Source organism: Petromyzon marinus, chromosome 1 (assembly GCF_048934315.1).
Source record: "Petromyzon marinus isolate PM22_M1 ecotype Great Lakes invasive population chromosome 1, UKy_Petmar_22M1.pri1.0, whole genome shotgun sequence".
NCBI classification, from domain to species: domain Eukaryota; kingdom Metazoa; phylum Chordata; class Hyperoartia; order Petromyzontiformes; family Petromyzontidae; genus Petromyzon; species Petromyzon marinus.
In genome coordinates this window covers 14,305,690-14,318,091 of record NC_133667.1, presented here as the reverse complement: position 1 = coordinate 14,318,091, position 12,402 = coordinate 14,305,690, and the positions used below count along the sequence as shown (strand labels likewise).

The 12,402-nt window shown below is 46.0% G+C and overlaps 1 protein-coding gene across 5 annotated transcripts in view; it reads left to right on the top strand.

Annotated features, from left to right (window-relative positions):
- LOC116942181 (uncharacterized) overlaps positions 1-12,402 on the top strand; it is a 102,925-nt gene that overhangs the window by 57,086 nt on the left and 33,437 nt on the right. For all 5 annotated transcript variants that reach the window (XM_032953836.2, XM_032953808.2, XM_032953817.2 and 2 more), the window contains one exon: positions 410-1,038. In XM_032953836.2, coding sequence (XP_032809727.2) covers positions 498-1,038 — 541 coding nt within the window. In that variant the 5' untranslated portion in view covers positions 410-497. The remainder of the gene's footprint in view (positions 1-409; positions 1,039-12,402) is intronic.

The window sequence follows — 12,402 nt, the reverse complement described above, 5'->3', positions numbered from 1 at the left end:
GGGACCTCTTCCGGCACACTTGAGGGGAGATGCCCTGGTTATTGTTACAATAAGCTCGATCCCTTCTTGTAAAGAGGAAAAACTACCCGAGTTAGTGGTTCATGTGAATTAGTGACACAAGTGTGTGTGTGTATGTGGTTAGTCTTGAGTACGAGTGTGTATGTGTGATTTGTGTCTGTTTGTCACACAGGCGAGTGTTCCTGTGCAGCCCAGGTGAGTGATGTTGGTATGGTCAGGAGCGTTTCCTACACATTTTGCAACACAGCCAATGTCTGCTGGTCTTTTTTCAGGACGCAATGATGAACACTGTTGCATGTGTCATGCTTGTAGCATGGGCAACTTGTCTTACTGTGATGTTTGTAAGAAGCATTCTCAATTAATGTGTTGTTGTTCTGCACTTCAATTTCAGCTTTGGTCGTGTGGGACATTGGCAAAGTCGAAAAGGGTTCAAACTTCTACTGAAAACTTCCACTGGGGTGGGGGGGGCGGGCGGCGGAATGGCTTGCACGGTGTCCACCCCGGTGCTGGAGGCGAGTAGGGACTTCCCAGCATGGCTGGAGGCACAGGGCGTGAACGCGGAGGTGGCCCGGGCCATGGACTCTGAGCTGGGCATCCGGGACTACGGGGTCCTGCGCGCCTGCGTCGGGGATGGACTCGTGCGGGCCGAGCTGCTGGCCGCGGCGCGCGATCGCCTGCCCTTCGGCTTCTACGCCGTGCTGCGGCAGGTGGTGAAGGCCCTGCAGGGTGCCGAGCCCCACGACGCTGGGACACCATCTATGGAGGCATTCCAGGGTGTGGACGCTGTGCTGAGCAGCCTCGTGGATGTGCTGGTCATGCTGTTCAGCGGCCTGAGCCGCGAGCTGTCACTGTCAGTGCATCGTCTTGGTGCCATGGAAGGATCCGTGGGCAACGAGGGAAGCACCATTCCCACCAGGGTCATCCGATTTGGGCACAGGTGCAGTGAAGAGCAACAGCAACAGCAGCTTCAACCACAACAGCCGGTGCAGCAGGAAGGACTGGCGATACAGACCAACCAATGTGAGTTATCTTTGATTGGAAAGGCGCCGCGTTTTATCTGACCACTTGGGTCTCCTTTTCAAATGCAAGAAATAAAAATATATACTAGTTGGCCTGTGGGCCACATCTGCATCACGAGAAGTATGCTGCCTGCTGCACGTATTTTATTATATGCTTTTTTACATGCTTTAATTATTTTAAATCAACAGTGAAATGCAACCTCTGTAAGACCCGGCCCATCCTGTTTATGCCCCACCCCCTTACTTCTTAGGCCCCAACCATTTCTGACATGGGGCCCCCATCTCTTCCTCTTCCGGCTCTGCGCCTTTCCTTTGTAGGCCTCACCCCTTCTTCTGTAGGCCCCAACCTCTTCTTCTGTAGGCTCCACCTCTTTCGGTTCAGGCCCTGTTTCCTCCCCCAGACGCGGTGTTGAGCTGGTTTTGGTAGTTTTGGGGATTGTGGAAGGGGTGAGAAAGTGCATGGGGAGCGGTAGCATAACGGTTAGTGCGCTGCGCTACGAACCCTGCGATCCGAGTTCGATGCCTGCCGACTCACGGCCAACATCAGTGACGATTATTTGAACTAGTCATGGGCCTCCCCTAGGTCGACTCAGCCTCAAATGAGTGCCTGGTGTGGTGTGTAAACATTTCCATTGGGGAGACAAAGGCGGCCGGCCGTTCGACCAGGCGTGGTGCTGGCCACCCACCCCGTCATGTGCCGTGCGGACCTTCATAGGTCCTACTCGCCAACAGCACTTACCCCAACAGTTTGTTAAGGCTACACAGGGGATCTTTGTCTTTGGGGGAGTGCGTACAGCAGTGGTAGTGGTGCGGGGAGGGGAGACTGTAGGAGTCGGGTTGGGGTGGCTTCACGAGATGACTAAAATCCCTCTTAAGAACAATAGAATTATATATATTTTCCCCCCACAGTTTTTTTTACTATTACACACTTTATTGAACTTGCCGTGTTGTCCGTTTCTATTCTTTGGAATCTTTGACGCTTAATATCTTCGGATCTACGAAGCCTTAAAGAGCTGAAATTTCTACACAGACTTGCCGCCTCGCTTGACAATTAAACATTTGATCAAAAAAACGGTCCAGGTCCCGCCCATCGTGGTCCTATTCGTGTGTTTAACTACATTTTAATCAATAATTGAACATTCCACCCCAACTTTTAAAAATCACGTATGGTCGCGCCCACACCTAAGGCAGCAAACGTCTAGTCCAATCACAGCGGCTGTTGCTGGCCAGCCTGTAACCAATGAAAGGAGCGCTTCTATCGCCACTCGTCATGGCGCCAGAGTGGCCGCTGTGGCTTGCTTGTTTCTTTGTGCGAGAGCAACAAGTACACACAAAAATTGGTAAAAAACAAGATTTTCAATGCGCACACTTTTATGTGCACTCAAAAGTATAAAATAAATTATTTTGACCCCGGAAATAATCAAATTTCATGTGCTCAATAAAAGTGGGTGGTCTTCCTTTCGATGTGTATAATTTTCTTTTTGCGAGCCACACACTTTCATTGAGCACATCAGATTTTATTAATTCTAGGGTCAAAATAATTATTTTCTAGTTTTGAGCGCTAATAAAAGTGAAAATCAGTTTTTTTTTACAAAAAATGTCAGATTGCGCTGTCGGTGGTATATTGGGGAATTAAAGAATACTTCTTGGGAATCCTCATTGAGCAACGCAAACCCTCGTTAGAGAATGGCCCACCGATGCAGCTATAACCAGAGCTACCTTTTAAAGTATAATCTGGTCCACACTGTAGTGGGGAGAAGGGAGGTGGGGGGGCAAGACTTTCCCACCTGCCCTGCCACTCATCGATGACTAGACTGAGACAACTCCCTCCGCTTGAGAATTTAGTTTATTGGCTGGTAGGCGGCTTCCTCTTTTCGACAAAACATGTTTTAAGCATTTCCAGCTCAGACGCTCTTGATCTCAGAGCCACCCACGTAACTCTCACGTGTGCAAAGACACTGAGGAAGTAGCCACGCATTGTCACAGAAACCTTGGGGGGGGGGGGGGACGACCGGGCCGCGTTTGACACTTCCCTAGATCAATAGTTGTTGATAATGTGTTCACTGTTAGCTATGGACATATTGCACTACGTTGTGCTTTGGTTAGGGCGCTTACTTGCACTTTGGAATCGGTTATCCTCGTCACAGTGGCTTTTGGCTGGCCATCGGACAAAGACAGTCACTGACATCGCGCTTTCAGATGCGCTTCTGCGGCCATCTGGAACGTTCTTCCTTCCGATATTAGGAGACCACTGGAGCTATGCAATTTTAAGTCTAGACTAAACACCTCCACTTTTAAGTCTAGATTGAAAACTAATTTATTTTAAACTGCTTTTAAAGTTTAGTTTGTTGTCCTTCCCCCACACCTCCGATTAGCACGGTTGGCTATGTACGGTGCCAAATAAGTTCAACACACATACATTGCAAGTTCAAATGCCAGTCGGTTCATAATTTTCTACACGGTCATTAAAATGAGTGCGACTTTGTGAGAGTTCAGTGGTGGCTGTCCCGTTCGTCACTCAACCGTGCTCGTAAACCTCTCCTTTCGTTGTGCTCCCCTCCTCCACGAACTCACCACACCAGCAGCCAAGGAGTGAACGAGCCCCCAGTCAACCTTCGCTCAGTAGTTCACTCATTCCTCCCTTTGTTGCCCTCAAGTCTTGTAACCTCCCTTCCTCCAGCAATCCATGCTGTTGACTCCAATCTTCTGTTCAAATCCAGGGTCCAGACCTTGCTTTTCACCTCAGCCAATCACCAACCAAACACTTTCTGTCTCACAAATAAATATGCCCTCTCTTCTCGTAGACATGACAAACCTCCAAATTTGTATTGTAATTTACATAGTATGTCGTGATTTACTGCATGCGGGTTTTGCCACTTTGCTCGCAACGCTGTATAGCCATAAAAAAGTCAAACGCCTCCCTGCTGAAGATGGAGGTTGCTGCTCATTGATGTCGCATTTATCGCTGCACTCGTGTGCAGCGTGACGCAAAGCCGTGAAATTCCGGTTTGGTGAGGAAACGAGTGTGGCTCTCCCGCCTCTCCCCTCTGGGTTTTACAGTGTCAGGTGAAGGGTGTGGGTTGTTTGGAATGTGCACGAGTTGACGTGAGCTGCGGGGTGTGTACCTGCCCCTTCACCTCCCGTGCCTCAGCAAACACTAAGCCACTGGCTGAATGAGCCCCCCCCCTCCCCATGTCGTGCGAGCCTGTAGGGCTTGTTTGACTGTACCTCACGGGGGGGGGGGGGGGGGGGCTGATGAAGGTCGAGGAGCATAAACGTGGCAGCGTACGAGTGCGGTACAACGCGAGATTTGGCTGCACTGCATCCTGCTGCCCACAAGCATTTACCCATCTGTTTATAACACCTGTTGTGCATGGTGGTTGCCCAGCTAGCCCATTGCTTATCCAGGCTCAATCCTGCTAAACCACAGACATCTGATGAGATCGGACACATTCTGGGTTGTAAAAACCCACCACCACCCAACACAGCCAATTAGTAAGGTTTGTCACGTAAACAGAACACGCCAATTCGTTACTAGTATAGAGAAGTATTGTGAGTAACCAATGAGGGGGTGAACAGAAGGAGGTGTGAGCGGGTTGAAAGTCAAGAATGACGTAACGTCACGGGTTATGAATGGGGCTTTCGGAGAGCACTTTTGGGAACATGGACGGAGCCGAGCTGGGGGGAGGAGCCGCCCAAGGGGTTCTTAAGGGGGACCCCGTGACGGAGGCGTGGTCGTTGTGGGGAGCCAGAGTAAGGATCGGCTGAATAGGGTCTCTCTCCTCGTCACGGAGCGGTGTTGGCTGAACCCCCGCTCCGGGCAGATGAGTGGGGAGTAAAGTACACTCCTCTTATGCAAAGTAATGCGGGGGTAACTATTAGAAACTAGCCTTTTGCCCGTCCAAGGATGGGTGTATTGCAGTAAATTTTAAACTTGCAAGCGAAAAGCAGACCGCAACGTGATATTCATTGCATCCATTCGTGTGCAATTTGTAAGGCCGTAGTGACACAGACTTATTTCATTTAAAGGTTATAATCCCTTGTTCATCAAGACGTCCTTTTTACTTTGATGTCTCAATAGCGTTAGCGAAAAGCAGACCGCAACGTGATATTCATTGCATCCATTCGTGTGCAATTTGTAAGGCCGTAGTGACACAGACTTATTTCATTTAAAGGTTATAATCCCTTGTTCATCAAGACGTCCTTTTTACTTTGATGTCTCAATAGCGTTACAGAGATCGCATGACATGAGGGTTCTGCCTTTGTAGTGAAGGTTATAATTTGACACTGAGGAGGGGGGGAGAAGGCGCCTCGCCCCCCCATGTGGTGACGTCACACTCTAATATTAATGGAGGGGTGGTGTACGTTTGGAGGATGTCACCTGTTCATGATTATTAATGAGGGGGGCTGTGCGATGTGGAGTGACGTCACCTGCTCATGATTATTAATAAGGGGGGGGGGGGGTTATCCATGGGGAGTGACGTCACCCCCTCATGATTATTAATGAGGGGCGGGTTAATTTGGAGGACGCAACCTATTCATGATTATTAATGAGGGGGGCTGGTCGATGTGAAGGGACGTCACGAGCGTTAAGGACATACATTCCTGGGTGATTATAGTAGGTAGAGCCTGTTATCTGTGGTAAATAATCGCCCTATCCACGTAATTAATAATAGGATCAATTAGCTGCCTTGTAGTACCCTTGAACATAACGGTCAGGATCGTGGTCCTCGACTGGAAAAGTAGAACATTTCCTGGTAAATGCTTGGGAGGAGGGCGAGACTTGAGGGGTATTTGAAAACGTGCCAAAGTATAACAATGCACATTTTGAGCATTAAGAAAAGTGGGCTTTTGGGTGAAGGTGACTGAAAAACACCTATTCTTTGGGTCTTTCGGTAAAGTCACGGAGATAGGTTCAAATATTTTTTTTTAAACTACGACTGTTTCGATCACAACACAACACAAGCGATCGTCATTAGGAAGCAAAAAAAGAGGGGGGGAAAGCTGCTAAGGCAAACTGTTTTAAAGGTTTAAAATGGGTGTAGCCCAAGGGTCATAAATGAAGTGGGCGGGGCTAGCGATGTTAATGTGAGAAATTAGCATGTTAATGTCAGATCGCAGAGCAGCAACGTCGAGCTCGACGAGCGAGGAGGCTAGGTTAGTGTGGGAAATTTAACCTGTTAATGTAAAATGAGAGCCGAAAAGAATAACTAACATCGGAAGGTGGTAGGATGGGAACATCACAGTCAGTTATGACTTGAACTGGCTGATAACGTCCTTCCAATGATTGCTCAGTTGTGTCTGTGTCTGTATATGTGGATGGCTTCATGAACGAATCTTTGTTGATAGCCAGTGGGTTTGCAAAGTACCGTATTTTCCCGCATATAGCCCGCATACGCATATAACCCGCGGACGCATACACCCCGCAAAAATAGCGTTTTGTGTTCAACAAATTTCAGATATTTCAATGCTAAATTCTCCTGCTTTGATAGGTAAACTCCTTTGTCAAGGCTCTCCACGCCTCTCACCGAGCTTAAAAGACGCTACGAATCTTAACAGCGTTCATTCAAGCTCCGTCGTCCCGACAGTTCTGTTCTTTCACCTGAAGAAGGCTACTTGTGTTGTGGCCGAAACGTCGTGAGAATTTTATTGTCTTATTTTATTTTATTATTTTATTCTCATTCTACGTGACTTTATCGAAAGAACCAAAGAAGATGAATCCTTGCAGTCACGAAAGCTTTAAATCGAAATTTAATCGCCTCTACGGGGAGGGATTCCATACAACCTTAAGATCATTCAACAGACTCCGGGACGAGAAGGCTCAACTAATCGAGTCTCTCACCTCTCTGAAGAGATGCCGCGACTCTAAGGTAATACCAACCGCATTTACACTAACCTCTGCTGCTGCAACTTCCTTTAATGCAAAACGAATTCTAGCTAGATCTAGCTTAACTCTTATATCCGAAAAAATCAAACTTACATACACCGAACTAGATCAGTTAGACAAGATACTCTACAAATCACACTTAACATTGACAGCAACAATGTCTACATCGGATTGGGAACATGTAGACAATATGACTACCTCTTCGGCTGCCACTATGTCGACCAAATGTAGGGACAATTTGATTTCCAAATTTAACCGCCTCTCCAACAAAAAATCGGATCCACACACCGAAAAGATAGACGTTAACAAAGTCGTAATTAATCGCAGTAACAGTTCCATTTCTGATGGCCTCAAATCCGTTCTAGCTAAAGGGCTAAACTTTGCTGTCACACCGAGACACATACCAGTTAATGATATAATTGCCCATGTCGACGTTGCACTCAAGGGCTTGAGTCACATCTCTGCAGACGTATCAAGATCTGAAATCGCTGCAACCCTCAAAAACGCTAAGATGCCACCTAGCAACATCAGCAAAGATGAACGCTTTGAAATATCTCAATTAAAAAAGAGAGATGACATTGTCGTACCTATCAGCTGACAAGGGCAATGCCACTGTCATCATGGACAAAACAGAATATAACAACAAAATTCAAGAACTACTCAACGATGGCAGCTATACAAAAATCAAAAGAGATCCCACCAACAGCCTGGTTACCAAAACGAACAAAATCATCTCTGATTCAACAGCATTAATTGATCAGACCAAACAGTTCTTGTTGAAACCCTCTGCTGCCAGACCACCAAGATTATATGCCTCCCAAAGATACACAAAGAAAATACACCCCTCGTCCCATCGTCTCTACTATCAACTCCCCCACCTATAAACAGGCACGTTTTCTGGCTGATATACTGTGACCTTTCACTGGAAAAACCACCTCTGCGGTACTAAATTCTACTCACCTGGTATCGACAATCAAAGGCATTTCCCTGTCCCCAGACAACCTGCTTGTCAGTTTTGATGTGGTGTCCTTATTCACCAAAGTTCCGGTACCTGACACCATCGCAATCATTGAAGACTTGGTTCATCAAGGACTGCATACTGATGTACCCCCCCTGGTGAGACATTGCTTAACCAACACATACTTCACCTGGAATGGAACTTTCTACAAACAGACTGAGGGCACCCCAATGGGCTCCCCCCTGTCTCCGGTTGTAGCCAACGTATTCATGGAAAAAATTGAAACTGACGCCATCCAGACTGCCACTCTACGCCCGACCTTATGGAAGAGGTACGTGGATGACACTTTTGTCATCTGGCCACATGGCCAGCCTGCTCTAGACCAATTTCCCGACCACGTCAATTCCATGCACCCATCCATCAGATTTACCATGGAGGTCGAAAAAGATGGCAAGCTACCCTTTTTGGATGTCTTAATTAAAAGGAGACCTGATGGTTCAATGAGCCATTCTGTCTACAGAAAAGCTACCCATACAGATGCTTACTTGAAACCGGATTCCCACCACCATCCATCCCAGAAGAACTTTCTCATCACGACTCTATACCATAGAGCCCAATGCATTTCCGACCAGGAACACATTGCCAGTGAACTCAAGCACGTACACCAGGCTCTCAGGGCTAATGGTTACTCCGACTACACAATCCGCAAAGCCATCACTCCAGTCATGAAGAAGGATCCTCTTGAGGAGCCACTCAAAACCATCACCTTACCCTACATTGCAGGGGTCACTAAAAAGATCTCCAAATTCCTGAATAAACACAAGATCCAGGTCCGATTTAACAAAGTACATAAAATCCGTGATCTGGTTCCATCTGTGAAAGATGCTGTTCCAGACATACAGTACCCAGGCGTTTACAAACTAAAGTGCCTCTGTGGTAGCAACTACATTGGGGAAACCAAATTACATATCTCGGACCGCATCCGCGAACATAAAGCAGACTTGAAACACGGTTGGACGAATTATTCTGCCGTGGCAGATCACTGTTATAATTCAGTGGGTTCACATGACATTGACTTCTCCAAGACGGAGGTTCTTTGCAAGCCAACTGGCTACCATGAGATATTCGTTCATGAGGTCATCCACATATACAAGCACAGAGACAATTTCAACCGAGAAGATGGATTCTGGCTTAGTAACCATTGGAAAGATGTTTTAAACCATTTCGGTTCTTAATTAATTGTATTTTACAGTGACCGTCAGACCGCAGCTCTTTCACTGGCATTGCCTCTTAATACCTCTCACACCACGGTTAATGGTGTGGTTTATAACATGGAGTATAATAGTGCCTCGCAGCTGTCTCTCTCCCCCCTCCTCCGTTCCGAGCATGGATTTACTCATCCACCTGAACGTCGCTCTCCGTGGTGCTGGCGTTGAGGGGAAGGAAAAAAACCACCATTTTTCGCCATATGGCATTGATTTCTAACAACTTATTGTTGGTGGCTCAGCTGCTGGGGGAGTATAAAGAGTTTATTGATAACATTGAGGGAGCTTATATTTTTATTTATTGGTTTACTATATGGTATTCATTATATAGTGTAGTGTATACCCAGTTGCTTTGTGATTAATAGCTCAGCTTATTGAAGAATATATTAAGTACATTTATTATATTGATGTAATATATATTTAGTTTTTTTTCACATCGGTTTACTTTATGATAGTTGGTAGTTGGAGGCCTTTAGCGTCCATATACTAAATGCCTCTGTTGATATGTAAACTTTGACTTTGACACAGCTATTTCTGTCACAAGCTAATCCTTCAGCTATTTCAATGCTAAATTCTCCTGCTTTGATAGGTAAACTCCTTTGTCAAGGCTCTCCACGCCTCTCACCGAGCTTTATAAAGATGCTACGAATCTTTGCAGCGTTCATTCAAGCTCTCTCGTCCCGAGAGTTCTGTTCTTTCACCTGAAGAAGGCTACTTGTGTTGCGGCCGAAACGTCCTGAGAATTTTATTGTCTTATTTTATTTTATTATTTTATTCTCATTCTACGTGACTTTATCGAAAGAACCAAAGAAGATGAATCCTTGCAGTCACGAAAGCTTTAAATCGAAATTTATATCTTTCACGTCGTTACCACAGCTTAATTTCATCATATTAATGCAAAGTTTACATTTGTAATACATTCCACTATCAATTGTTAACATTAAAATCATAATGTGCACAAAGAAAACAAACTAACCGGAAAAGAGTGAACTTTAAACAGTAAATAAGTAACAAAAGTAAATATCCAATAAATAAGTAACACATAACTGGTAGATAAGTACCGTAAGTAAGCGTACTGTTAGTCTTACCAGCATTCGACCTCATCATATTACAGCTACTGGACCGGTAGTTACCCCTGTACAGTTTTAGCACTGGCAGATTGCGCACTGCGCAGACAATAGCGGCACTACGGTAATGCCATTGCCTCCTGGCAACAAAGCCATTCGAAGTTTGAAACAAAGCTCATGGTCGCAACTGTATAGTGATTAGCCAATAGCAGCGGCCTAAGGGACTCAGCAATTATGATTCCGCGTCTGGTAGATGCTTGTTAAGGCCCTTCCCATTGTGCAATCCATAGCCTCAGCTGAAACTTTCACACCCCCATACAGCCACTGAAAGTATTACGGTAAACAAAGTGCGCCCACTTCAAACATTGTTGTTTCATTGTACAAACAATTCGAATCGTTTAAAACGTGATAACATGTGCAATTTTAGTGTGAGTGGTTTATTCAGCAGTGCTTTAGTCAAAGGTAAGTGTTGCATAGTGGATAGTCCTACCATGAAAACATTAAACGAGTTATGACATGTCACATGTGTAAAATATTTTTGGGATAGCCCGCACTTCCATATACCCCGCAGGGTCTTGTTTTGTTTGTAAAAAGTGGTATACCCCGTGAGTTATATGCGGGAAAATACGGTACCTTCGTCTTAGAGAAATCAATATCGCGTGAGCCCACCGCATTAAAACAATGATTAGCCACTGCCGAGGTACTACCATATTTCAGATCTGCCTTATGTTCACGAACCCGGTCTGATACATGCCGCTTAGTTTCCCCAATGTAACTACTGCCGCAGACACAGCTTAGTTTGTAGACGCCGGGGTATTGCATGTCAGGGATCACATCCTTCACAGATGGGATCAGATCACTAATTTTATGTACTGTGTTAAATCGACCCTGGATCTTGTGTTTGCTCATGATTTTTTAGATCTTTTTGGTGACCACCTTGTATGGCAAGGTGGTTGGGTTCTCAGATGGTTCTTTCAAAATCATGACCCAATCAAAACCATCACCTTGCCATACATAGCAGGGGTCACCAAAACGTCTATGTGACTTTACCGAAAGACCCAAAGAATATTAATTTCTGCACTCACGAAAGCTTTAAGTCATGAAAAACACCTGTTTTTATTGCCAGAAAGGGTGAAACCTATTCTTAATTTTTCATACTTTGATACTGGCAAAAAGGTCCCATGATATAGCTGCTCACCCCGAGCGATAGTGCATTGTCTTTGTGCTGTTTGCTTTTTGGTGTTGTTCCCTGGTGTGACACTGGTGGTGAGACTAAGCCATAAAGAAGGCTGCTGTTTGGTGTAGGCCAATCAGTTTCAAAGACAATGCATATATTATTATCAGGGCTTGTTTGTTTGCATGCTCAACACCCGTACTGTATTGTGGTTAATGCAGTACTTGATTCCTTGCAAAAGGAATCTATTCGGTGTTTGAACATCTTAACACCTCCTGTTTTATTGTCGGAAAGGGTAAAACCCATTTTTTTCTCTTTGCCAGGTGAGAGCCACCGAGCTTACGAAGCTCTCTTTTCAGAAGCGACCTGGCCACAATTGTGTAGCTCAACGAAGTGGCTTATCGCGTGGACATTTAAGGCAGCCAAATGCTCTAAACACCTATACTTTTTGAAATGTGGAGGGGGAAAACCCGAGAGATGAGGATGATGATGAGCTGCTGCTTCCCCCATTTGTTCCTCTCATGTGCAGAAACAGTTTTTGTTTAATTTTATAAAGTAGCTTTTTGTTGACTCTTCACCCTGCTCACCTCCTAAGGGAGGAAATAAGGTGGCAAGGCACTGGAAAGTGACTTGCGGTGGTCTGCGCACATTGACCAAGGTGGCGAGGGTTGCGCAACACGGTCCGCCTCAACGGACATGTTTTGTTGGTGGACAGTCGGGGGCGGTGCAGCTGTTGCTTTGGAACAAATCGAACATTCTGTGCCTGGGGTGGGGGGGAAGATCGGCGGTTCAGATACAGTCATTCAGAAGCCCGCTTAAGCGGAAGAAGGGAACTAAAACCCTGCCCAGCGACAGTGTGCCGGTGTGTCATGGCCGTCGTCCACAATCAGCGATGACCAAATCCGCTGCTGGACGGAGGCCTCGCCCAAGACTGTCACCGACCCTGTCGCCTGCAACAAGAGTTGATTGCATCGATACTCCTTTGTGGCCGGCGCACCTCAAAGGGCACGTTCC